This window comes from Sebastes fasciatus, chromosome 23 (genome assembly GCF_043250625.1).
Source record: "Sebastes fasciatus isolate fSebFas1 chromosome 23, fSebFas1.pri, whole genome shotgun sequence".
NCBI classification, from domain to species: Eukaryota; Metazoa; Chordata; class Actinopteri; order Perciformes; family Sebastidae; genus Sebastes; species Sebastes fasciatus.
In genome coordinates, this window is record NC_133817.1 from 6,972,426 (window position 1) to 6,999,909 (window position 27,484).

General features: G+C 41.5%; 1 protein-coding gene across 1 annotated transcript in view; it reads left to right on the forward strand.

The window, feature by feature from the left end:
• The window catches only part of LOC141762140 (copine-8), a 99,020-nt gene that overhangs the window by 56,455 nt on the left and 15,081 nt on the right, over nucleotides 1-27,484 (forward strand). Inside the window, exons 7-15 of the mRNA XM_074626072.1 lie at nucleotides 1,896-1,959; nucleotides 3,390-3,493; nucleotides 4,199-4,303; nucleotides 7,588-7,629; nucleotides 10,181-10,256; nucleotides 13,007-13,060; nucleotides 13,267-13,328; nucleotides 25,062-25,108; nucleotides 26,639-26,820. Of these exons, the coding sequence (XP_074482173.1) occupies nucleotides 1,896-1,959; nucleotides 3,390-3,493; nucleotides 4,199-4,303; nucleotides 7,588-7,629; nucleotides 10,181-10,256; nucleotides 13,007-13,060; nucleotides 13,267-13,328; nucleotides 25,062-25,108; nucleotides 26,639-26,820 (736 nt within the window). The remainder of the gene's footprint in view (nucleotides 1-1,895; nucleotides 1,960-3,389; nucleotides 3,494-4,198; nucleotides 4,304-7,587; nucleotides 7,630-10,180; nucleotides 10,257-13,006; nucleotides 13,061-13,266; nucleotides 13,329-25,061; nucleotides 25,109-26,638; nucleotides 26,821-27,484) is intronic.

The following is a 27,484-nucleotide window of genomic DNA, read 5'->3' on the forward strand; positions in this document are numbered from 1 at the left end:
GCTGCAGTAGGAAGTATATTTTTGGCATCATTGGGCAAAAATTCCATAATAACCTTTCAGCATATTGTAATTCAAGTGTTCTGTGAGATAACTAGACTTCTGCACCTCCTCATAGCTCTGTTTTCAGGCTTTAAAAAAACTAGTCCATGACGGGAGACTTTGGCCAATCACAGGTCATTTCACAGAGAGAGAGCGTTCCTATTGGCTGTGCTCCGACTGGTGGGCGGTGCTTGGTATTTCCTCAACTGTTCTCAACATGGCTGCCGGGTCACAAGCTTTCTCATTTTACAGCTAAACAGAACACTACAAGATGATTCTGAAAACATTTGAGGCGAGAAATAGGCATTAACGTAACATAATATTGATTCATATTTGATCAGCGCTGCCTAGTTTGACCGTTTGGGCGGCAGCTGGACGTCAAGGCTCCAGCTCGGCTCTTGTTGGTTGTTTTCCTCTGGTCTGTGAAATCTTGCAGATGCCGTTAGGAGCACCGGAGGACACAGAGGCACATGATTTTCTTCAGATTACCTGTCTCATGCACTACTGTCAGGATATAGTGACCGTTTTATATAAATAACTTTTTTTAATCTAAAAAAGATGTATTGCAATTTATTATGCAATTTGTCAACATCTGTTTTATCTAATAAGATACAGTTTTCACTCTGTTAATCTCAGAGTTTTCACTCACATATCTTGAGGTCAGAGGTCAGAGGTCAGAGGTCAAGGGACCCCTTTGAAAATGGCCAGGCCAGTCTATCCTTGCCAAAAATGTAGCGTAAATTTTGAGCGTTATTTTGAATTCTTCTCGACAAGCTACCATGACACGGTTGGTACCCATTGATTCCTTAAGTTTTATAGTGTCACATGATACCAGTATCTTTACTCTTGCTTTAAGACAGAGCCCGCTACATCCTCTGAAATACAGATTAGCGTCCGGACCCGCCAGCGGGCCATCGGATTGTTAAAAGATTAATAGTTTATATAATAAGAGATCGATACTTGACGTCCGTGTATCAATACAATATAGCCACGCTAGATATCACCATACTATGCTGTATTGATTTTTTCCCCCCCAGCTCTACCTGTTTTAGACTTATTTCTAAATCCAACTCATCAACAGCTGGAACCATGTATGTATGGATCAGTGAGTTTGATGTCCATTTAGAGACAGCGGAGAAATGTCATCTGAGGTCACATCCTGAAGGAAATGAAGTGTCACATTATGGAATGTGGGCGGCTGCACTGCGGTGTTTCCAATGTCCCCTTATGATGTCTCATAAAGGGATGTGTAATTTATTAGATCTTTTTTGTGCTTTCACTCAAACAAGTTGATAAAAACTATAAAAATAACAAAGCATATTTTGTGGAAACCGGTACAAATCTCCCCTGCATCCATCCCCTCCCAGCGTGCAATCAACTGCAATCACTGAAAAATGTCACGATGAAGAGACACTGTTTTGAGAAAGAATCTTAGTTTTTTCTAATTTCTGGTATCCTGTGGTCAACATGACACAGAGCCAGTATGGAACATCACTGAGTAAACAAACAAGGCAGTGGGGTCAGTGTGGGATCTCTCCTGCTGTGAGAAGGTCACCATCCAGCCTGGAACCTCTGCTCTGGGATGTGTATGAAACTAGTCTCGCCGTTATCAAACACGCTCGCTGCTGTCATTGACTCCTCTTCTAGTGTACACACTGTTCTGATGTCGAGGTGCTGATTCCGGTTAGGAAACACGAGATGCCTTCCGGTTATTCCACAACTTGACCTTGGCCCCGAGAGCAAGAGAACAGCAGAGACGTAGGAGGAGGAAGGATGCATGTAGAGTAAACAACGTGGTCATGCCAAACACCCTATCCATGTCTTAACCCTTTGCTGTGTTGTGTGTTTGTGTGCAGCGGCATCCAAGGGAAGAAATGCGGGACCGTTATTGTGAAAGCCGAGGAGCTGAACAACTGCAGGGTGAGGATGGATGAACACTTCCTAAAAAACTTTCTCTTTACTTTCTGTATCTGCTCCTTTCTCTGGCAGGACATTTGTATTGGAGGATTCAAGGCACAATAGCTGTGGGAACTTGTGTGTCTGTTTACAGACTTAAGAGGCCCCTTTGACCTTTATTTAAATATTTTAATATTTCATTGAACTTTAGAGAACAACAAAACCCCCCCACTAAAAAGCACTTTAAAGCAGCTGTTTGGATTCCATGTTGCGTTTCTGGTGCCATGTTTTGTTGGTGGTGTATTTTGTAGTTATGGGGGATGACTGTTCCAATTTGCACATTATCAATCAATCAATCAATCAAACTTTATGTATATAGCACCTTTCAAACAAGTCAAATGCAATTCAAAGTGCTGTACAGACGATTGACAAAAATATAGAGTGTTAAAAATGGATTTAGAGACTAATAAACACCAAAACAACCAATATAAAAGTTCATTAAAAAAGAAAGCAATAAGAGATGGGTATTTAAGATAATAAAAGATAAATAAAAATTATGAAACTACACAAAATAAGCAGATTGTATTAAAATAACATTTTAATAAAATAGAATGTGACATTATGACATTAGACGTAGAAATATAGAAATGTTATCTATAGCAGGGAGTATGGAGCCAAAGCGACCACAAAAAGAATCAAAAGTGTATCAGATGAGTCACAAATATGACTGAATACATCAATAAACTAGAGGGGCACTCTGAGAGCGCAGACCTCCGCCAAGGTCTCACAATGTTAATGAAATTGAAAAATAATTTGTGTATCTGCCCTGTAATTCGGATCCGCTTCAGAATTTAATATGTTCTTCCTTGGCCCATGGTACACCCTTCCACCAAATGTCATGAAAATCAGGCCAGTAGTTTTTCCGTAATCCTGAAGACAAACAAACAAATCGAACCGTGGTGACATAATTAAAATGGAGTGTAAAAAGAAATATAAAAGCTGAGTCTTTTCCTTTCGCTTTTAACCTACCCAAAAAAATCTTTTTATATTTTTTTTTCTTTACCTGCAAACAGGTGATAAAATAAATTAATGGATTTTTCTCCTCTATTTGTGTTTTACTAGCTCTACTTATTTTTCATCTTTCATCACCGGTGTCCTATTTTTTGGCTTCAGCACAAATTTAATAATTTTTTGGGCGCCGTAGTACATCAGAAAAACTCTTTTAAGTCAACAATAAAAGACTTTTAGAGTCAGTCATTATGAACTATTTGGCTCCTGCATTCAACAATCACATGCCGTGAAGCCCTCTGGAGAAGAAAGATAACAAACATTACTACCGACAGCGACCTCAATCGACCAGCAGAAATCAAACTATTGCATTCAAAGGGAATTAAGGCCACCTATGCATTTTTTATTCAGGTTTCTCTCTGTCCTTTTCTGTCTCTACTCATTAGGAATCAGTGATGATGCAGTTCTGCGGGAACAAGCTGGACAAAAAGGATTTCTTCGGCAAGTCCGACCCCTTCCTGGTCTTCTACAGGAGCAATGAGGACGGCACGTGAGTTCCCCTCCCCCCTTCCTCCATCACCATCTCTCCTTCTCCCCTTTCATGTTTGCTTTAATCCCTCCCTGCATCCAAAGGAAATTGGTTTCATCGATTTGCCATCAGATTAAAAGCCGCGCTGCCTGTTTAAGCACGTGTGTGAATTGCATGTGGAAGTATTTGTGGATGACGTGTGTGTGTGTGTGTGTGTGTGTGTGTGTGTGTGTGTGTGTGTGTGTGTGTGTGTGTGTGTGTGTGTGTGTGTGTGTGTGTGTGTGTGTGTGTGTGTGTGTGTGTGTGTGTGTGTGTGTGTGTGTGTGTGTGTGTGTGTGTGTGGAAGCAGGAGGCATTGAAGTGCAGTGCTGTAGTATGTGTGTGTTCGACCCAGCTCTGTGGGTTCTCTTTTCCATCCTGCAGTGTGTGACAAGTCAGATAAAACCTTGTGCTCTGAGGGCAGAAGATACCAAGTCCACCTGCTAGCCAAGGGACTAATGAAATTACATCTTGCAGTGTGTGTTTGTGTGTGTATTTCTGTGTCAGGGAAGTAGTCCCACTTCCACAGCCCTTCGCTTTTACTCCCAGTTTGCAGAAAGTCTCCTCTTTAACTCCATTACCTTTTCCATTTCCCTCTCTCCTCCCACAAATCTTATTTTTCTCCCATCGCTCTTTTTTCTTTTTCTCACTCTCTCTGCCTCTCCTCGTCTCTCTCTCTCTCTGCAGGTTTACCATCTGCCACAAGACAGAGGTGGTGAAGAACACATTGAACCCAGTGTGGCAGGCCTTTAAGATCCCCGTTCGAGCTCTTTGCAATGGTGACTACGACAGGTGAGTCCTTTTTTTCATTTAGATATGATAGAAGGCCTCTTCAGGCTGCTTACACACAGCATAACACTGCTGGCTGTGGCTCACCAAAGAGGTCTGTCTCAAATATTTAAAATGTTTTGGTAATTTTTAGTACGAGAAACCCAAATATCCGCAATATTAACCCATTTGTACCTGCACCTGAAAGTTTTAACTTCCTTTGGAAGTGTTCTCTTGACTTGCCTAAGCACAAGTGTGAAGAAATTTTCAATATCGGTCAAACCGTTTGGCTGAAAAGTGAGTTTTGTCTTATCATACTATATCTAGTATTTGGGCACATGGGACTGCTGGTTTTGCAATAAACTCCATTATATTTTAGGAAAAAGCAAGAGTCCCATGTGCCCAAATACTAGATATAGTATGATAAGAAAATGACTGTATCTCAGAAACTACAATCAAGTATTTGGTATCTATGAACTCATAACAAGTTGAATATCAAAGGTATGCACATATATGCAGTGTAAAAATAGTCATTTTTCAAAAATCCTGATTTAGACTATTAATAAATGTGTGGTTTTTCCTGTGATTTCCTGAAAATGTCAAAGTTGTTATGTGAGATAATTTCCCCAAGTATGTCCGTACCAAATTTCAAGACTTTTGACCAATCAGAACAAATGTTGTGGCATGATTAATCGATTATTTGAATAGGTGACAATCAATTTATCTTTGCAGTTCTAGAAAAATAGCTAAGCTAAAAGTAAATCTTCATAATATTTGTTACTGGAAAGTTTTCTTATAGTTTGAATTGTCTGCTTGCCTGCAGAAAAAAACACAGATTTTTGCATGTTGAGCTGACCTGCAGTGCTAAAAGGTCCCGAGATTACATCAGCATTAATCTGAATTAATTAATTCAAAGTGAACCATCTGAACGCTGTCTGTGCATTCTCATTAATTAGTTCCCAATAACAGTTTTGGTTCCTTCAAAGAAACATCTTGGAAAGTTATTAGAACATTCTTAAAAAAAAATATGGACCTGTTAAAAAATAGCACTGTGGCTTTTTTACTGCCTCATTTTGATATGTCGCTTCTGTTTAACTTCAAACTGCGTTTCTGTCTCTTTAAATTATTTTTGCATCGCTCAAAGCCGTCTTTCTTGTGGGGGGGGAACAGGCTTAACTTTAGATCTCAGGAGAAGTCAGACTGAGGTAAAAGTGTCTCTCATGACAGACGTGTGTTTGTGTCCATATCGGGTGTGGACAGCAGCTGTGTAGTGAGAAAGACACAAAGAAGCAGACGATAGGTTTTAGCTTAGCTCAGCTAGCAGACAGCAGCATCGATCTGAAGTTTGGTCCAATAAGCTTATTAGACAAGTCTCATCAATGTTGGACTCAGGAAACTCACAGTGCACACACAGCACACTCACACATTGAATCGGTCTGTGTGCAGCCTGGGAGAAGAGATAAGGACGAGCTCAAGCTGGCAAACAATAGACAACTGTGTCTTTCTGCTCTGAGGTCCTCTGATGGACCTGTGTTTGTTCACTCATTCACTCACACACACTTACTCACACGCGTACACACACACATGCAGCGAGACCACAAGTTTAACAAGCGAAATCATTGTCAACTTCCTGTTAGTGTTGCCTCATCAAAGCTCAGAGAGAGGGGATGTTTCCCACCGAGATGTGGCATAACAACGACTTAATGAGACACACACGTCCCTAAAACACCCACAATATGCAGACCGGTGTTCATTTTGGCAGCTATTTTAGATTTAGTCTTTAGACGAAAATGCTCATTAGTTTTAGTCACATTGTAGTCGTTTTTATCCTCCTAAAATCTTATTTTAGTCGACGAAAAGTCTTTATATTTCACTCAACTTTTTGTCATTATTTTTAGTCAAAGTGGTTTCTCTCTTAATTTGTCAGCTATTTTTTAATATGTTAAAATGTCATTTTTTAGTCATCAGATTATATTGAACACTTCAGTCAATCTGGTGTGGCCAAAACCAATAGTTTTGTGATTTTAGTCAAACTGATTTCACATTTTATCCGATCATTATTTGATGGAAAAACGCAGTTTGAATCATTTGGGATGCAGCTTTGCAGTTACTCCGAGTCCTCCCGTTGTGAGAGCCATTCCGCACCGCAAAACATGCAAAAATGTGCGTTAATCAACCCCCCAAAGCCGACCCGCAAACTACCAACTTAATGCACTATAGTAGCACAATAGTCAGGGCTAAAACAAGAAGGACAGAGACAGACTGAGCGCCGCCGCAGCGCACGTTGTGTGTGCGCTTGTGTGTTTGAGACAGGAAGAGAAAATGTTAATCCAACCAGGAGACACATTCATCCCCGGAGTGCACATCACTATCAGCCAGCCTGTTATTGCCTCTCTAAGCAGCTCTAAGGCCAATTAATGATGCTTTTTACCTTCCACTCCTTCTCATATTGAAAGATGAGCAGGATGCAAATGTTTTTAAGTTTTTAAGTTGGGCGCTGTTTATCGTAGAAAGCTGTGCAAGTCATACAAGACTCATGAGATACTAGTCTGCTCACAAACTTTTACACAAAATTTGACCCGTCTCCACCTCCTGCTGTCAAAAAGACGAATTTAATCCACTGAGAAAGTGCGAGCACTACATGTTTTTTATTTATTTTCCACCAGTTTTGAGTCCCTCGCTCCCTCTCCTTTGTTCTTGTGCCTTCTGCTCTTTTTTAATTCAGTCTCTATCTATTCTCCTTTTGCCTCACCCCTCTCGCTCTCTGCTATACGTATCGCTCTCCTGCTTTTGTTGGACAGAAATGACCCTCCTGTTGAAGATATTGGTAGATGGAGTGATAGCGCAGCATATCTGCCTCTCGCAGACTATTTTCACATTTGCTTGTAAGCTATAATGGGATGCAGAGATAGATGTATTTGGAGATGAGGGGAACCCATTACCGGAGGCAAATACAGTGACAGGCAGACAGTGTTGGAATAAAGATAAGCTGCAGAATGGATCTCTTATTGCCTCCATGACAACAATGACAGAAGAAATTAGCATGCTTCTGATCAAGTGTTAGAGACAACATCTATATATATATATATACAAGTAGATTGCTTTTTAGCGCTTTGAATATGAGTATAATAAGTCAGTTTAGTTGTTCTCTGGAGATGATTCACTCCTTTTTATTGCAAGTGCCCAGCAACATTGCAATGCCTCAAGAAATATATAAACAAATGCGTATCAGGAGAAACATCAAGACTCATAATTCAGGAAAAGAAAACGTCTTTTTAACCTGATCCTCATTCTGCCTCTCCCAACAGAACGATCAAGGTGGAGGTTTACGACTGGGACAGAGATGGCAGGTAATTCCTCTTTTATTTGCACACTTCCATTGTTATTTTTGTAATTGAACTGTCACACAACCCTTTAAATTACAGCCTGCAAGTGCATATGACAGATTATGTTTTCATGTGGTTCCACACCTCTACTGTTTGTTACTTTCCTGCAGATGTATAAGCGGCGTTCAGACAGACAACAGCACTGCATTAAAACACACAGGCACCTCTGTAATTTGCATGAAGTCACTACCAAGTTATACTAGGGTCAGAATAACAGACATCATTACAGATTCCAGTTGTTTTATTATTGTATGTAGGAAAGAACCATGTGTTATGATTTTTGAAAGATGTCTTCTGAATACATTTTATTACCACTGAGTAATTTTCAATTTTTTTTTATTATTATTATTCTGTGTTAATTTCTTAATCACATGCATATTAAAACACAAGATTTTCAAGTTTTCTAAGGATGGATAACAAATCTATTTATTGTATGAGCTCTCTAAACTAACAAGGCTCAAGTACAACAGAAACAAAGAAGAGAATTCATGCGTCCAAAACGCCACCTAACATGAGACCAATTTTTCAATTTATTTGTAACGATACTGTTGACGCAAGTATTGATACTTAAGACAAGATTTAGTATCGGCGGTATCAATACTTGAAGGGTAACTTCGGTATTTGTTTTTTGTGTCAAAGTGACTAATGGGGACGTTTTGAAATTGGTCCAGTATTGAGGGAGAACGCTGCAGCCACCAGCCGCTAAACGGGCTGTAATGTAATAACTCGGGGAAACTCCTCAACATTAAAAGTGCTTGTTTTTGCCACTGACAGACTCAGATTGTTATAATAAGTGTCTGACAACATTATGGAAAAGACTCTACGGAGAAATAAAACGTTTTTCTTACAATTTTTCTTTCGCTCGGAGAAGCCTTGTTGTGAAAAGTCACGTCACATCCACATTAGACAACACTAAGCTACGCTTTCTGTACTCCAACACAACAAACTCTGACAACACCGGGGTCCCTTGGCACTCCTCTCTCCAACTGTCACTCACCTCGCCACTGTCGTCTTCCGGCAACAAGTCACATAACACAATTACAAACAGAAAGCAAAAGATGAGATAAAAGGTTTCATTTCTCTGTAGGGTCCTTTCCGTAATGTTGTCAGACATTTATAATAACAGTCTGAGCCTGTGGGCGGTAAAAAACGGCACTTTTAGTGGACGTAAATTGAGGGGGCAGAATTGCCCGTTATGATTACATTACAGCCCGTTTAGCGGCTGCCATCTGCTGCGTTATCGCTCAATACTGGACCAATTTCTGAAATTGTTGTCCCTATTAGTCACACAAAAACATAGGAAAATAGGGTCCAGGTTGAAAAATACCGAAGTTGCCCTTTAAGTATCAACCTGTCCACCCCTACTTTGTTGATACAGAACAACGCAGTGTCGTCGGTCAAAAGCTTTTGCCTGAATGCAGTGTGACCTCATCTGACTGCGTTGACCAATCCAATAAGTGCAAGCGTACATTCATGGTAGATTTCTGTGTGACGTGAATGCTGTTTACCTCGTGATCGTTGTGAAGAAGAGAGAAAATAATTGCCACCATGATAACTTTCTAGAACAGTTCAATCCTTGGGCATCTGATGAGTCTTCAGACTCCTGGATCTATTACTCCAGCTGGACTTCCAGGATCACATCTTCATTGTCTCTGTACCTGAAGCGACCTTCATTTCATTTTTTTAAAAGCAGGGCTGTTTTCGGTCTGAACGTCCACTTATATAACAATTACTAAAACAACACTCTATCATTCTTTATATCTATTCTGTTTTCATCATGTTATTGAGTTTGGTTACAAGATTTTAAGGATAGCAGGTTGTTGTGCAGATATAAATCTGATATGCAATAACTTGTTATCGCAGATAAACACACAGCAATAAACTCCCTTATTACTTCTTATCCTGATTACATTAACATGCAACACACGTTAGCTTCCTGTGTACAGATAATCTACTCCGAGTCACACATAATTAACACTAGCTTATGTTTTCAGTAGGTAAGGAGGCTGGGTGCGGGATCGGCACAGATTGACTGCTTAATGATGAGTCTGGATTCTGACTGCTGACAGTCAGACAGAAAGAAAGAGGAGTGACATTTGTCAAGCTGTAGTTGAACAGGGAGTTATTCCTCTATTCTTCATGCAATCTATTCAGTGTCACTCTCAATCTGATAGCGGGGAACACAGTGACATTTTGGTGTAATGTCTTTTCAATGGCACGGAGAAATGCTCACAATTTTTCAACAAAAACTGAGCTTCAGTGTTTTTGTTTTAAACCATTGTCCGTGCACTTGAAAAACGTTTGGTGTCTTCTTTTTCTCTCATGTTTGAGTCGCTTTCAGTTTCACTAACGACAAACTCGCTCACTAACTCTCGCTGCAAGTTACATAAGTTGGGATTGTGGTCTGTATGTGCTATCTTATGTAATCAAATGGAATATATTGTCCAAACACTACTGTTTTTTTTAATATATTCCTTTTGTTCTTGCTCTTTGTCTTCCTCGCTTCTCTCTGCAGTCATGACTTTATCGGAGAGTTCAGCACCAGCTACAGAGAACTCTCCAGAGGGCAGAGCCAGTTCAACGTCTACGAGGTGAGTTTGTGTGTGTTTTTATACTGTATATGTGAACTTGCATGTAGTTCTCCTCACAAGACCAGTGTTTCAGGTCAGCAGGTCACTCACACACATAGCAATTTCCACCTCAAGCTTTTTCTACTGACGTTAGAAATAAACATATTGTTGTTACAGCTCAGCTAAAGACTGTTTTCGAGTAGTATTAATAGCCTCTTAAAGTAGAACTATCCTGCTTGAGCTTGAGGCAGTAGGAGCTAAAGCAGATAAAACTTTATGGATCATGTCCATGTTTCTTTTGATAATGTCACTTCTCATAGAAACAGACACAAACCAGATGCTTGAACACGAGACTTCAGAGCAGTGGATGTAATGTTGTTGTTTACAGATCATGTTGGATTAGGGATGGGAATTTGTTATGTTACTGACATTTATAAGAATGTATGTAGCCAACTACATAGCTAGTACAAAACTGAGCGAGTAAAAGAGCAGGAGAGATGCAAATGCAAAGAGAAACTTAAAGATACTCCATCGATGTAGACTCTTAAAGGAACAGTGTTTCGGGGATCTATTGGCAGAAATGGAATATAATATGAATAAGTATGTTTTCATTAGTTTATAATCACCTGAAAATAAGAATCATGTTTCTACAGTATCCCAGAACGGACAAACCAAACATAGTTAACTTTTCCTGCTTGGCCCAGAGTCTATAACGTCACTCTCTGCTGCTCTCTCTCTCTTGCTTCACTACTCACTTCCTACATACACACACACTCTACACCCTGCCTCTCTTACAACAACTGGCTCTAGAGAGGGTCATTCACGTTTTAGCTTTGGCTAACGTAGTTCTCCTACATGCTTGACACAAGGGAGAGGCTTTAGTTGATTGCATTCTGCAACCTCACCGCTAGATACTGCCAGAGCCTGCCAGATCCCACACACTGCTCCTTTAATGGACAGATAAAAAACAGTATCAGAATCAATGCAGCAGCAGAACCAGAGATATTGTCTTTTTATTCCACACATTCATCTTCCTTGTCAAAACAATTAGAACAGATTTTTTTTTTTTTCATTTTCAAACTTGTAGTCTTCAGCCTCAACTGAAGCTGACTTAAGTGACATCACCTGAGGCAATAGAAGCCACAAAAGGCTTTATGCAACTTTTTTCGCAGCAGCACTCCCCAAGGCCTGTAAACTGATTTAAATATGTAAAATCAGTGGAGTTCAACTTTAACTTTTTACTGTATTTCAACAGTTCACTGGAAGGAATACATTAACTCACACGCTTGGCCCTCTGTTACCAGCCTCTCACATTTTCATATGTAGAAAATCATTCTGACGATACTGATCGCCTGCTCCCACCTACATCAGAATAGATATATTCTGTACATGTAACACCCAATACACATTGGAGATCACATGGAAATCACATGGGGGAAAAAAATTCTAAAATATGGTATGATTTAAATACGTCCCCCTATAATCTAACATATTATACTGTATTTTTTATGTGTGGAGAATAATTAATGATGAAGATTATGAGGCTCTCATAAGACTTAGTTGATGACGACCAAAATCTTAATCCTCACTTTCTCATGCACACACACACACACACACACACACACACACACACACACACACACACACACTGACAGACAGTTATGATGGATCGCTGGCTTATCTTCTCCCAGGAAGAGTCAACACTTCTTGATTAACAGAGCACCACACAGAGAGGAGCGAGCACACAGGGGACCGTCATTTTAAACAGCTGCTGTTTGCCTAATAGCGCTCAGATGAGCACATGCACAAAGGTGCACACCGAGAGTGCATCGACAAGTAGGTGAGGAACGGCAAACGGATAGAAACGCAGACACACACACACACACACAAAGTCATTTTGTGATTTCTGACCTGTTGCTTGACCCTGGCTTCCAACTCAAAGCTGGCAGTTAGAGAGAGAAGATCACTTTGCATGACTAAAGTCCCTCAGTGTGTGTGTGTTTTTGTGTTACAACCACGTTTCAATCATCGCACCCCACCTCCAGAGGCAAGCGTGTCCTTGTGTGTACCCATTGCAATGTGAACCAAGGAGAAATGCATAAATCCACACATTTGTATGTTGTTTCCCTGAAGGCCTCTCTTTCTGTTTAACCTTGGCACAGTTTAATTAGACCACAGAGCTCTGATTTAACAGCTCTGACGCGCTGTTTGGGATTCAAAGGGAGTTTGCAGGTCTGTCTCTGGCTGTCCCTACATCACAGGAACAATTGTATGTTTTAATGAGCTCGGGTTGCAACATGAGAGATGAAATTAATTGAGGCACACGGCCGAAGAAAATGTGTCTTCTTTTCTAATCTGTTCACAAAAACAACAGGTTGCCAAAGCGAAACGTAAAGCTTGTTTAGATGCGTAGGACTCTTGATTTGTCCAATGAAGGTTGACTGTGTCCTGTTACATATTCATGAAGTCCCACCACTTAGTTAAGAGCCATAATCCACCTCTGGATTTTAGCTGCACCTCTGGTTCTAAGTGCATTGCTCAAAGGCATATTCATGGTTTGGTTTGAGCACTGCCTGCCAAGCACCAGACGCCATCATAATTTAGCAGCTAGCTGGTGAACATAGTGGAGCATTTTGCAGCTTAAAGAGCCAGATATTTCCCTCAGTCTGTGCCAATTCTGAAAAAACGCAGCCTTATGCTGTATAACACAAATTAAATGAAATGACTGAATGAATAAAATCACAACAGAGAATTTTGTCTTTTTTTTTTAGGTGATAAATCCAAAGAAGAAAGGGAGGAAGAAAAAATACCTCAACTCTGGAACGGTGAGGAAATATCCATCAATCATGAATCCTTCTTGTCCTTGATACATAGGGGGCTGAATTTGTACTCTTTCATACTGCTGAGTGTTTCATTTTCTAATTGAACCTGTCAGAAAGAATAAGCAAACTGTATTTGCTCTGTCAGAGGCAACACCTGAAAGTGATTATCACTGACACAGAGCTGATTGTGGCCCCTATATCGCTTACAGGTAACGCTGCTGTCGTTCCTGGTGGACATTGAAGTCACCTTCCTGGACTACATCAAAGGAGGGTAGGTCGATGACTACGCATTCATTGAACGCACAACTCACAGATGGAGGTTGTAGTCCCTTTTAATGAGAAGTGACACGCTGAGTGTGCCGGTCCCTGTCTCGATAATAACCCCGTCATGACTCAGTGTCTGCAGTATGCCAAAGATAATGACCCCTCAGTGTGAGCGGAATCAGATGGAAAAGTGTACATTTGCATGTGAGAGAAGGGCGGTGAAAGGTGGAGAGAGAGAGAGAGACTGGCAGATGGGCCGACCTGAAGTCCAGTACACACTGGTCAGACTCTGAATGTGTGTGTGTGTGTGTGTGTCGGTGCCCTTGTGTGTAATCTTGTATTGTGTTTGCCGACGCGTGTGCTCGTCTACGTGCATGCGCTTGTGTTCGTATGTTGCTCAGGAGGGTTGACCGTGTGCAACCAGGCATGGCGTGAAGGTTCGCCTACACACTCTGCCTTCATTAGACTCACAGAGGGAGGGGGAAAGAGAGGGGGGGAGTCAAGGGAGAGGATGTGAGTGTGTGTGTGTGTGTGTGTGTGTGTGTGTGTGTGTTCAACTTTGGGGAGAAAAACTCCATTTGAGTCCTTGTATGTCTCCGTTCATGCTGCCCTTGAAGCTGTGTTTTTAGGTGCTACAGAATTATCAGCTTTTTCAAAATAAAGTTTTTGCCTTATTCTGAAGGGGAGAAAAAAAATCCTCATAAAATCACTGAACGTATGAGCTTGTTTCCCTCGGTGACAAACTCATAAGAAAACAACACAATCTATTTTCCGACTAGCTTTTTTTATTTTCCCACGCTGCTGTTGTTGCTCATTTCAGGAGGATTTCAACACAGCTCAGAGCAGAAAGTCCAAAAAAGGGCTCGAACAAATTAGGGGATTATCCGAGAAGCCAACACTCGCTGCGCTAGACTGTCTTCACCTTGCACCACAAATGATTTAAAGGACTTAAAGCCGGCCTTAAACTGTGATACATTGATTCGTTGGATGTTATTGTTGTTGTAGGTAGTACATTGCTTTTGCAGATAAATCTAAACCTTCATTCACACTTGCCTTTAATCAAAACTTTGAGCTCCACAGACGGCTTGCTATCTTCAGCGATAGGTCTATTTTCTCTGCGTGCCGCAAGCGAATCTGGCAAGAAAAAACACACTGATAATCTACTATAAACAATATAACAGATATAGGGGATTTGGATTGGAGAAAAAAATCGATTCACCCACAGTATGTATCGCGTTTTTTTTTTTTTTCGATATTGAAATTGATTTTTTTTAATGCCAGATTCGATATATTTGCTTAATTTGAGTTAATGCGGAGGTAGAAGGAAATTACCGCTTTTATTGTTGTATTCAGAGTAACGTGACGTCATATCCGTTCCGTATCCGTCACCAAAAACAAACCGCAGCCGGCCGCAGCGAGCCGAGACAAGAAAGTAGTAGTAACAGCGGAGGGTCTGCGTGGATACGACCTGCACCCTCACATTTTAAATCCAACGTGGTTAACACTACACATCCAGTAAAGTATGGAAACACTTTGGGTTTCATACATTGACAGGAAAAGCAGAGCTAGACATCACGGCTAAAGCTGCATGCTAACTCTGTAATTGACAGGAAACGTTATCTTATCGCGGTAACGTGCCGTCAAGCCGGCCGCCACTCTCATCTCCGTGGTCAAATCGGCCGACGCTACAACTGTAAAGCACCCATATACTGACATTTATGTTAAATGCATTCAAACGGCCCCGATGGAGCTGACCATGGAGGAATAAACAGAACGGAGCTGACGGGAGAGTTAGAGACGGACTGGGCGAAGTTAGCGGAAGTCTATAAGTAGAAAAAAAGTCTTTATTCTTTGATTTTTTTTTGGTTGCTAGAATTTTTTTTAATAAATAATGCCTGACAATGACTGATATATTTGACTTCAGGACATCTCTGACTACATACATGCTGAAAATCAAACATTTTTACTGTATCAATTTAGATATTTTCCAAAGTAAAAGACCCCAGAAGTGTATGATTCAACTTTCCCCCATGGTCTAGTGTTAAAAAAGTTAATAAAAATCACAGTACTTGTAGAATTGCAATATTTAAAAATCGCAATATATATATCAAATCGGCACCCAAGTATCGTGATAGTATCGAATCGGGAGATAGGTGTATCATTCCAGCCTTAATAAATTATGAAATATGCATCCCACGCACACTTTTGTGCTCTCTCCCTGCTGTTCTCCTGGAGCTCCAATTCCCCTGATTCGAAGGTAATATACAGTAAATGTGCACATAGTTTGATCCTTCACCGCCTTGTGAAGCCAGTGAAAATAATCCCTTTGTGACTAAGAGCACAGATCGATATGCTATTAACTCACGGGGCATCAGGAATGCACTCTGTACGTGCCGGATTAAGATATTAGATGGAGCTACTGTATTTGTTTATGGAAAATGGAAGTGAAGCAGAAGTATTAATCAGCGTGACAGGAAGGCAGGTCATGTTTGTATGCTGATGCAGCACGTTGTGGCCATGTGCTTAAGTGGAATCAATCTGCAAGCTCATCAGAAATGACTGCATGTGTGAGGGCTGGCTCTGAAATACATGTGTGTGCACCAACACCACGTGTGCCGGCATATGTTTACTCGCTCTGTCGCTCGCTGCTAATGGACAATTCCCGTCTCAGAGCCTCCCTACACACACAGACCACATTTCCCATCAGCACCATCGGTCAGAGAGCACTTTTGAAACTCTCAGGAAGAGGGTGTTTTTTTTCTGTTACACGCTTGTGTGGCTAAATGAAGTGCCAAGTGCTGTCTCACTGTTTGAAACCTAAATGGACTGTAATGGTCCAGTTGCTCTTACTTCAATTGCATAATGGGAAAACTATGTATTCACTCGCACACATAAAGGTAAACCCACGCTCGCACAAGCAGGCACACGCCCTCCGAGGTGCTTTCCCACATTCCCCGAAATCCCTCGCGTGTCTCAATCTTGTCGGACCGTGCACACACAGGTATTTTTGTCACATTGCCGACTCATCTTGTTCCATTTCCTTGTATCTCTTCTTTCAGCTCTCCTCCCTTCTTCTCTCATCTCTCTGATTGACAGCTCTTTTTGCAGCTTCAACCCAATCAGCTAATTGTTCATTTGGACCTAATTAGGAACATGATCCGCCGGCAGCATTAGCATAAATGACTGATTTGAGAAGGCTCCGTCTCAATCTGGAGAGCACCGCCGCTCCTATTCTTTTCACTTCATCCCTTTTGATAAAGCATTAGTACCACCCATTGATTTCAACAAAGAGGCCCTCTATTCACGAGCAAGCGGATAAAAAAGAAGAATTGCAGGCTATATCTTTCATTTTGAGTTGTGCCTTTGAAGGCAGCCCCGTCACTCACAGTGACAGATATTGTTTCCTCTTGTTTTGGGTTGTGAATTGAGCATTGAAACCAGAATAGAAGCAGGAGGGAACTCTGCGTGTATTGAAATCACTCTGAGAGGTTATCATTAGATAGAGGAGTCAGAATCAAGACAAAGATATGGAGAAAAAAAAATCAAATCTTTGAAAAGATGCCAGGCGTTTTACTTTGTGGGTTATACTTAGCAAATTAACAAGCACTGCCAATATCAACGCTAATCTGACTTAAAACAGGTAGCTGATCTCTCCTCAACTCTCCTCTCCTCTCCTCTCCTCTCCTCTCCTCTCCTCTCCTCAACTGTCCTCTCCTCTCCTCTCCTCAACTGTCCTCTCCTCTCCTCTCCTCTCCTCTCCTCTCCTCTCCTCAACTGTCCTCTCCTCTCCTCTCCTCTCCTCTCCTCTCCTCAACTCTCCTCTCCTCTCCTCTCCTCTCCTCTCCTCTCCTCTCCTCTCCTCTCCTCTCCTCTCCTCTCCTCTCTTCTCTTCTCTTCTCTTCTCTTCTCTTCTCTCCTCTCCTCTCCTCTCCTCTCCTCTCCTCTCCTCTCCTCTCCTCTCCTCTCCTCTCCTCTCCTCTCTTCTCTTCTCTCCTCTCCTCTCCTCTCCTCTCCTCTCCTCTCCTCTCCTCTCCTCTCCTCTCCTCTCCTCTCCTCTCCTCAACTGTCCTCTCCTCTCCTCTCCTCTCCTCTCCTCTCCTCTCCTCTCCTCAACTGTCCTCTCCTCTCCTCTCCTCTCCTCTCCTCTCCTCTCCTCTCCTCTCCTCTCCTCTCCTCTCCTCTCCTCTCCTCTCCTCTCCTCTCCTCTCCTCTCCTCCCCTCTCCTCTCCTCCAGCCAGATGGACACTGTCCAAACCAGCAACATCTGTTTGCATATTATCAGGAGAGGTCACATCGCACGACCTCTGCTGCCGTTTTTAGGCCACTCAGTGCACTCATGCATACGATTCCCTCTGGCTATTGGATGTAAGAGGAAAGGGGGAATTCTTGTAAACATTTTCAAGCACTTTTTTCTTAAATTTCCACTTTGAAGATGAACATTTTCCAACATGGGGTACACAGCCTGTTGAGACTGCCTGTCAGAACTATAATGTCAGTATTTTCCTGAAATATACTCAAGTGAAATGTGGTTTGGTGGCATTTCAATTTCCCAAATTACAGTGGATTGTATCTAATCAATTATGGACTGTTACTGTTAAAGCTCATACGTTAAAAAAAGTTCAGACTTTGTGTCCGCCCGCTTCATCGCATTGACTGGAAAATTAGTGCAACATGTTGACAACTCTGTCTGATAGAGTATCAGGCAAAGAGTGGAGCAGAGCGAAGTGAAAACAAACTACGATGACGGGCGATAATGCTGCCTGCGGCGCACAGCTTGACGACGACATTAGTCCCGCCCCTTGGCACTGATTGACTAATTTGTTAGTCCTCCCCCGCTGCACTCATTGGTTTGATCGCTTTTTCAACCAAGAAACCGCTGTTTCATGTCACGATGCCAGACGAATCAATCAGCTCGATGGAGTCGGAAGATTCAAAGGTCCTTACCCAGGCATGGAAATAACAGTACAGTTTGTTGTTTTTTTGTTTTAAGTTCAGCTGTATGCCGCCTCTGGCTTTAGTCTGTTTTTTTTTGTTTTTAAATGTGCTTAATGGTATTCATCATCTTTGTTTTTCACTCCAGTAGTGAAAGTTGCCCTTCTGCAGGAGCAATGTCACTAGAGATGTGAAAGACATAATGTTTTTTACAGTCTATAAATTAGATACTTTTGAAGATTTAGGCGAGACATTATCATCCAGCCTGTTCAGTCTGCTGGAAACCTAATTTGAATGTAGTGCGCAACCTCCTCATCAGTCCGCCCCCCCTGCCATGCGGTATTTTGTCATATTGGTTCCTCGCTGAGTCACTGCAGGCTTTAACAGCAGGGGAAGATCAGTGACTGACAGAAAACCAGCTGGTAAAGTGGCATTCCCCCTTCACCCCAAACACACTATTAAATACTGTACAGTATGTGTATGTAGTGCAGTATGCGGTCCTTACTGTGTGTATTGTTGTTTGTGTATACTACATAAGACACAGAGAAAGAGATACCAAACCAAAGTAAAAGTGAGCAGGCATCTTCAGTATGCAATTAAAGCACGGCACTTAGCCAGCCATTGCTCACATAGTGGTGCTGGTAAAGGGTGTGCCGCCTCACTGAAACCCTTTACTGTTCAAATGGAGGTTAGTAGAACAGATCAGAAAGACAGATTTAAAGCTGAAGTAGGTGAGATTGGAGCAAATATGATTTTTAAAAAGTTATTTTTATAAAAACGGTCGCTATATCGTGACAGTAGTACATGAAACAGGTAATCTGAAAAAAATCATGCTCCTCTGTTTCCTCCGGTGCTCCTAACGGCATCTGCAAGATTTCACAGACCGGAGGAAAACAAGCAGTCAGAGCTGATCTGAGGTCTGCTGTTCATCTGCCGTCTATGAGAGCCGGCTGTCAATCACTCACGAACTCCGACCAAACGGTCAAACTAGACAGCGCTTGATCAAATATGAAGCTGTAAAATGAGAAAGTTTGTGACGCCGTCGCCATTGTAGAAATTTGTTGAAGGAACGCCAAGTTCTGGTCACATGACCGAAGCACAGCCAATAGGAACGCTCTCTCAGTGAAATAACCTGTGATTGGTCAAAGTCTCCCGTCGCGGGCTAGACTTTAAAGCCTGAAAACAGAGCCATGAGGAGGTGCAGAAGTCTAGTTTTCTCTCAGAACACTTGAATTACAATATGCTGAAAGGTTATTATGGAATTTTTGCCCAATGATGCCAAAAATATACTGCCTACTGCCCCTTTAAGGAATAAGAGGAGGTACGGTTTCAAGTTTGTGCGTCTTTCCCACGTAAATCCACCAGCGAAGATAAACAGGTGAAACTTGATTTTTTGAGTATGTGTGTGTTTCTACTGAAGCCAAGAGCTGAGGTGAGCTTGCCAAGAGGTGGATTGCAGCCATTTAAAAAGACATCATGACACGATAAGGTGTCATTAAAAGGGTTAGAGAAGTTTCCCCCCCCGTATACCTTCAGGACACTGAGCGATAAGGTTTGGTTTTTAAGGCGGGCTAAAGCTCACAGCTCACGTCCCTCTGCTGAAGCCCAACCATTAAAAACTCCTTATCATACCTGCCAGAACATTTTGCTGCCTGTTTGGTTTGCAGCGATGCTCTGCTGCAGATCTCCTTTTGCTGCTCAGGGGAATTTGTCTGTGTCTGTGTCTGTGTCTGTGTGTCTGTGTGTGTGTGTGTGTGTGTGTGTGTGTGTGTGTGTGTGTCTGTGTGTCTGTGTCTGTGTGTGTGTGTGTGTGTGTGTGTGTGTGTGTGTGTGTGTGTGTGTGTGTGTGTGTGTGTGTGTGTGTGTGTGTGTGTGTGTTCAGTACAGGAATGTACTCAACTTCAAGTATCATGTGTTTATTTAGTCAGTGTCAGCAACCTAAGTCGCACCTTCTGGTGTTATCTGCACAGCCAGTGTAGATGAAGATAGTCTGGAAACAAACATGATGATGCCTTACAGCCTTTGGTGCCAAATCCATGTCCTCGTATGTTGATGGTATTATTTCAGAGGGAAATTGGTTTTGCTTATGGGCACAAAATTTAACAAAAAAAACAAACCAGAATAAAACAATCAACGGACAAACATAGTCCACACATGGCAGACACCTGCAATAAACAGTACGCAATACTACACAGCACCATTCTGCAGTGCAAAGATGCAATACAGCACAAAACAACACATAAAACTATCTACCATGCAGCACTAACTATAGTGTTACCTATAGTATATCAAAGGTATTGAAAGCAGATTTAAAAAATCAATAAATAGTATTTTTCCGTGGCATTAAGGTCTGTCCAGATGTTTGTAAAGCAAGTTTAACAAAGTTAGCAAGCTGTTGTAATTACATACTTTTTTAAATATTCAATTTATTTATGTTTTAACCAGTGGGCAACCTGCAGGTCTGAAAAGTGAAGCCGATGCGGAAGTGCCTTAAACTTGCGTTATTTCTAACAGCCAGCAGGGGGCGACTCCTCTGGTTGCAAAAGAAATCTGATTGTATAGAAGTCTATGAGAAAATGAGCCTACTTCTCACTTGATTTATTACCTCAGTAAACATTGTAAACATGAGTTTATGGTATCAATCGCTAGTTTCAAGTCTTCTTCAATACAGCATGATGTTCATTTAGTAAATTATGGTCCCATTTAGAGTCAAATAGACCATAAAGCAGGGGATGCTTTAGGGCGTGGCTACCTTGTGATCGACAGGTCGCTACCACGGCGTTGTCCGGTCTGGGAGTTGTCCGTGTTTTCGTCTTACAGCTTTAACCCTCTCACTTTTCAGTTCATGAAATTTAGTTGTAATATTTTGGTCGCCTAAAAAATGTCTCATTCAGCGTTCGGTTGTACTTTGCTCCACCCTCTCGTGTCACTTCTGGCTGCAAAAAACTAAAATGGCAACAGACAAAATGCCAAACTCGAGGCTTCACATTGGCAGTCCACAAACCTCTGGTTGACGTCACGGTGACTACGTCCACTCATGTCTATGGTATTAATTCGTAATTTATAATAATGTCATATTTTTCATATTAATATAAGAGACAGGAATTGATTTCATGCTAGATTTGACACTGTATTATTTTTAAGCAATACAAGCAATTTTACAAATGTATGTACATATAAGTTGATATAAAACACAAGAAAATACTGTAATATAACATAAAAAACATGATTGAAAAAACTAAATGTCTAGTAGGATGACATCCAGAAACACATCAAGAGCCAATAAACTGATACCGTACTCCCATTCCTGTGAGATTAATGCAGATGATAGAGTTGACCTTTCGGAGAGCGTCCTGTGTTCTGCTCTGGATATTAATAATCTCTCCATTAGGGGTGATATTCACTTTGTAAAGCAAGAAACTCTCACATTGACTTTCAATCTAATGACTGTGAATTTTACAGTCTCAACATAGCTCAAAGTAATCACAGCCAGGCTGCAGAGGTTTGAGGATGTCGATCAATACCAAGTGACTCAACAATTGCAACTCTCTTTTGAAAAGTATTCAGCCGATATCGTCTGATTTTTTTGGGTCCCTTATGTTGTTGTCGATTCCTGCTTTTGTCATATTTCTTTTGACAGCTTTTAAATTGTACATAATGTTTGTGACTCACGTTGCTGATGCAATGTTGACGTTGTTGTTTTCTTGTGCTGACGTTGCAGAGTGACGCATTCCAATTTCTCTATATAAGGAAATACTTGTGTCTTATCATGGAGTAAGAGGTGAAGTTGTTGTAAGAGAGAAGTATGAGGTGAAGTTAAATGAATATGAGGTGAAGGGCAGTATTTTTCCAGTATGCTCTCTCTCTCTCCCTCTCGCTGGGTTAGGTTATTTACGATTGAGCACACACTTCTTAGCCTTTTTCTGTCTAAAATAAATTGAAATAACTATATATATTTATATTGAAATGAAACATTCTATTATTTAGGGCCGTTATCAAAGGCAAACTTAATGTGCAAGGTAGTCGTCACACACAGGTAGACTTAGGCGGTGAGTCCCAGGCCTTATTTTGTCTCTTTTTATTGTCCGTCCCTGGAATCACCTTGTTTCTCTGGCTGTCCCTTCACACTCACACGATTGGAGTACCTCTCTCAAACTTTATAACTTTGTGTTTGTGTGTGTGTGTGTGTGTGTGTGTGTGTGTGTGTGTGTGTGTGTGTGTGTGTGTGTGTGTGTGTGTGTGTGTGTGTGTGTGTGTGTGTGTGTGTGTGTGTGTGTGTGTGTGTGTGTGTGTGTGTGTGTGTGTGTGTGTGTGTGTGTGTGTGTGTGTGTGTGTGTGTGTGTGACAGAGAGAGATTGGGTGGGAGAGAAAGAGGGCATGCATAATTTAGGCTGAAGCTTGTCTGTGCCAGCAGAACTGGACCAGAATTCACTCAGATCTCCACCCTCTGCTCGTTTGTCCTTGCAGCCGTCCCCCTAGAATAAAGCTTATTTACTGGAATTTTCCCGATGTTCCCATTATGTTGATGAAATGAACCGCCTCATTACGCACTGTATAATCAGCCATAAAGAATGTCAGTGAGAACATTTTACACCATCAACTTTTTATCAACTAAGAGTAGCCTCCAATGATTTTGGACATTATCAGGTGGTGTTTAAAACTTTCACTGTATATATATATATATATGTATATATATATATATATATGTATGTATATTTACAGTATATAAGTTGGCACGTTCTCTTCACTATTAGAGGCACCATGCAGCTCTAAATATGTGAAATGATTACTATTATTGACTGCCTAATTAAGACAAAGCTATTTGTGAACAGATCTAATTATCTCGCCCACTCGACCCTGATTTAGCTCAACGTTTACATCGACAGTATCTGAATAACTTACTTTATGCATGACACTTTCCCTAAAAAAAGAAAAAAATCAGAGTGAAATTAAAAGTAGAAATATTAAGTTTACAGTCGCTAAGTTGGATGTTATTTGGGAGTTGAGATAGAGAGCTTCTCCCACTCTCTCTTTATTCCCCCTCTCTTTTGTCAAGCTGCAACTACTATCTGTACGCTAACCTGAGCTGGCAGGTCCACGCCACAGGCCTTCTGGGTTTCCTGTGTTGTGAAAACCCCAAACATGTGGGCTGATCATTAAATGCCTCTCCTCCCCTATCAGTCCGTCCCCTCTGGACGGCACAGTGCCTGCACCTCACATGGCCCGGCGCTGAGGTGACAGAGACGATGAGCTACTAGCTGTTTGACACTATCTGAATACAGGACGTGTGTGTGTGTGTGAGGTAGACAGGGAGGCTTTGTGTGTGTGTGTGTGTGTGTGTGTGTGTGTGTGTGTGTTTGTGACTGTGTTTGGCAGCGGATGAGGATCGGTGTGAAAAAGCTGTGACAGGACGACAGAGCGCTTAACCACATCCTGCTCCTGCAGGTTAACAAGTGAGGAGATGTTTTGATGGAGAGGGAGAGATGCTGCCACTCTCTCATGCTGGGTGATGTGGTGCTTGTTGTTTGTCTCTGTCTTGCTTCAAGTCTCTTTTCTTTCATTCTTCTTCATCACCTCTATTTTCATTTGTCTGTTTTTCCTCTCAGAAAGTTTTTGTGAGGAAGTCATAAAAGTGTGTAGAAAATGTAAAGGCACAACGTATATTATCTAATCTGATATCCACTTTCTCTTGCCTAATGACCTCTGACTTTTAAGCCACGCTAGCGAGGTTGGTCACTACCACCACTTTGGTCCAAACTGAAATATCTCAAACTATAGGGAATGGGAATCGCAGAGCATTCTGGGGCGGCACCCCCATTTTTGAGGGGGTAGCGTACGGAGCTACCAGCTGTTCATCTGTCATCTGTCTATCGTTCATCATCAGAAATGTATTAAGTATGCACCAAAGACAGATACCCATATGAAGAGAAGCTGACAGAGGCAAAAGGGCGATATATTACAAAATTGAAGTAGTTAATGATATCGATCCTTAAACTTTGACAGCTAGCTAGCCACCCATAACGGTCACTGATGTGTGTTGATGTGATCAACAACGTTTATTTTAAATGTTCTCTGGAGTTTCGAGAGGCGGCGAGTCGCGTCGGACACCCGTGATTTGCATAAAGTAGACTAGCCCTCAATTTAATGCAAATGAGGAACGGCCGTTGTGACGCTCCGTCTCTCGAATCGCGCCGCCACGCTACCAGAATGCACTGCACGGCTGCTTGCATAGACAATGAATGGGAAGCATGGAAAGGATGGATCCTGTGGACACGTACCATTAGTCTTGTTTAATTTAAGTCCTGAGATGACTGCGGCTCACAGTTATGTAACTCCGAACTGTAACTTTGAAGTCCAATTTAGCATATTTGTAAAATTTCACCTCCTGTCTACCAGAATGCTGTCGGATGCAAAGAGCCGGGGTCACAGCTGAATGGAGTTGTATTTTGGGAGCAAAGTCAGTGTGGCACATGCTATTTTCACCCGTGCAGTTGTTAAAGAGACCGTTAGCTGTGTTCTCCATTTAAAAGCAACAACCTTCCCCTGAGCGACGCCGTGCTCGCGTGCGTGGTGTGAAAGCCCAGCGACTCGCTGTCCACTCATTACTGTCGCAGCTAAAAGGGCAGGAGGAACTCTGTTTGCTCTCTCAGACATTGATCACTTTAACCTGATTATGTCTGCAGTTCATTCATTTCTTCAGATTGTTTCTGGTTGGATCACAAGTGTGTGTGTGTGTGAGAGAGAGAAGCAGAGAGAAAGGGAAATGATTGTTGATTAATAAATCATCTCACTGCTTTTGTCTTCTCAGGACCCAGATTAACTTCACCGTGGCCATCGATTTCACAGCTTCCAACGGTGAGCCTCCCAGTAAAACACACAAACACACACTCAGAGACCCACATAACGACACATAAAAAGCTCTGAATGCCGACGGAAGAGCGTTTATTCAAATATATGCAGATGGGAATCAAGTGTTTCCTAATAGCCCTCTCCATCACACCTGGCAGCTAAAGCTGAGTGCAGTAACACGCCACGATGGCTGTGATTAAGGACCGTGTTATCCATCTACCCTTGAGCTCGGTCCTAGCAGGACAGACAGGCGGCAGCAAATGTGATGCGGAGGTGTACTTGAACTTGTCTGGCTCTCACTAAAATCTCAATTTAGAATGACGGCTAGTAGAGATCTGCAGTTTATTAAAACACAGCTGGGATAGCGAGTCAAGTTTCATATTACATTAACGTAATTAGCAGCCAATTTGGCTCCATCAGTGACGTCATGCATGGTTTTGTTTCCATACAAACAGAACCACTAGAGAACTATTTGTTGGTTGCTTGTTATTGGAATCACTGGCTGCTAAATTGAACCACCAAGTATTGGAAAAACATCATTTAGATTCGAGTGGTTATAGTGGTTCTTATAAAGCCCACACAGCTGCTGACAGTTCATCGTATTTACAACACAGATGGGTAATTAATTACCTGGTTAGGTTTATTTATGTTAGTTAAAAGGATATTGACAAAAATTGCATTCTTGATTTTTTAATTTTGCAATTTTGGACTTAAGTACTTTATGATTTTAAAGTTTAATTGGGTCTAATAGTTTCCCAAAGATTGCAGTTTTCTACCAAAAATAAGACTCACTAACATTTCAAAAAAGGTTTTTTGTCCCATTTTTGATTCAACGAGTAAAACTTATGCACTCACATAATAACAGAGAAGTTTGGATGTTGAAAAGTTCATATTTGATTCTCCACACTGTAACCATGACACCTTCAAGATTAATCACCTCCTACAAATCTAAAGTTTAGTCACTGAATGCAATTTATTTCCTGCAGATAAATGTATATATAAATATATTTAGAATAGGCGAAAATAACACATTTATACTGCATGCAAAAAAAACTGCATGTGATTATCATAAAGTGGGCATGTCTGTAAAGGGGAGACTTGTGGGTACCCATAGAACCCATTTTTCATTCACATATCTTGAGGTCAGAGGTCAAGGGACCCCTTTGAAAATGACCATGACAGTTTTTCCTCGCCATAATTTAGTGTAAGTTTGGAGCGTTATTTAGCCTCCTTCGTGACAAGCCAGTATGACATAGTTGGTACCGATGGATTCATTAGGTTCTATACTTTCACATGATACCAGTATCTTAACTGTAGCCTTCCGAGCCTGCTATAGCCTCTGAAGGATGGTAATATCTGCCAAGGAGGCCGGCGTCCTAGGGGAGTTTAAGAGGTTAAATGAAGTCAAGTCAAAGAAGTAAATTGAGACATTTTCAAAGAATGTATGAAGCGTCATTCATTCATTGTCTAAGCACATTATCCTACTCATAGAATATCATCTGACTGTGTGTGTGTGTTCCCTTTTGGCACAAACAGGTAACCCAGCCCAGCCCACATCGCTCCACTACATGAGTCCCTACCAGCTGAACGCCTACGCGATGGCCCTGAAAGCGGTAGGAGAAATCATCCAGGACTACGACAGCGATAAGATGTTTCCCGCGCTGGGGTTCGGAGCCAAGCTGCCGCCCGACGGACGGATCTCCCACGAGTTTGCTTTGGTACGAACGACGAGGGGTTGGGAGACCAGAGATGGAGGACAGGGAGGGAGTGAAACATGGAGATGTTCTCTGCAACCACTCTGACAATCTGACGAAATGAAAATGTGACATTACATCCCTGAAAATACTTCTAATGCAACAAGAGCAAGGTTTTACAAGAAATTGTTTAACAGCTAATTCTTTTCTTCAGAAACATCAACAGTTAACATCAGGTTTTAATGTCAATGCAACCTTGTTGAACAGCAATTTACACCAAACTCTTGCCAATAACAAGAACACAATATCAGCTTTTTAACCAACAAGAGCAACAATTGACCCCCTACTACTATTAGTTAATGTAATTAATGCTGGCCAGCAAGTTTTTGTTGGCTTTTTTTTTAACAATGGCTGGAGAAAATATGAATTTTTCTGAATATATACAGTAACTCACTCTCGGCGAGAGAAAATGTTGCTAATAGTTTAGCTACTGCTTACTGCAACAAACGCTAAACTATTAGCAAAATCTCTCTCATAGTTTAGCCTGCTCATTGAGCGATGAGCTCTCCGCTGTGGTGCAGCAGCCGTGACGGCTAATTACGGTTTGCAGAAGGCTAAGCTAAAATATTAGCAACGTTTTCTCTCCATCTCTGAAACACCTCACCGATATTGTAGCTTGCTAGAGCTT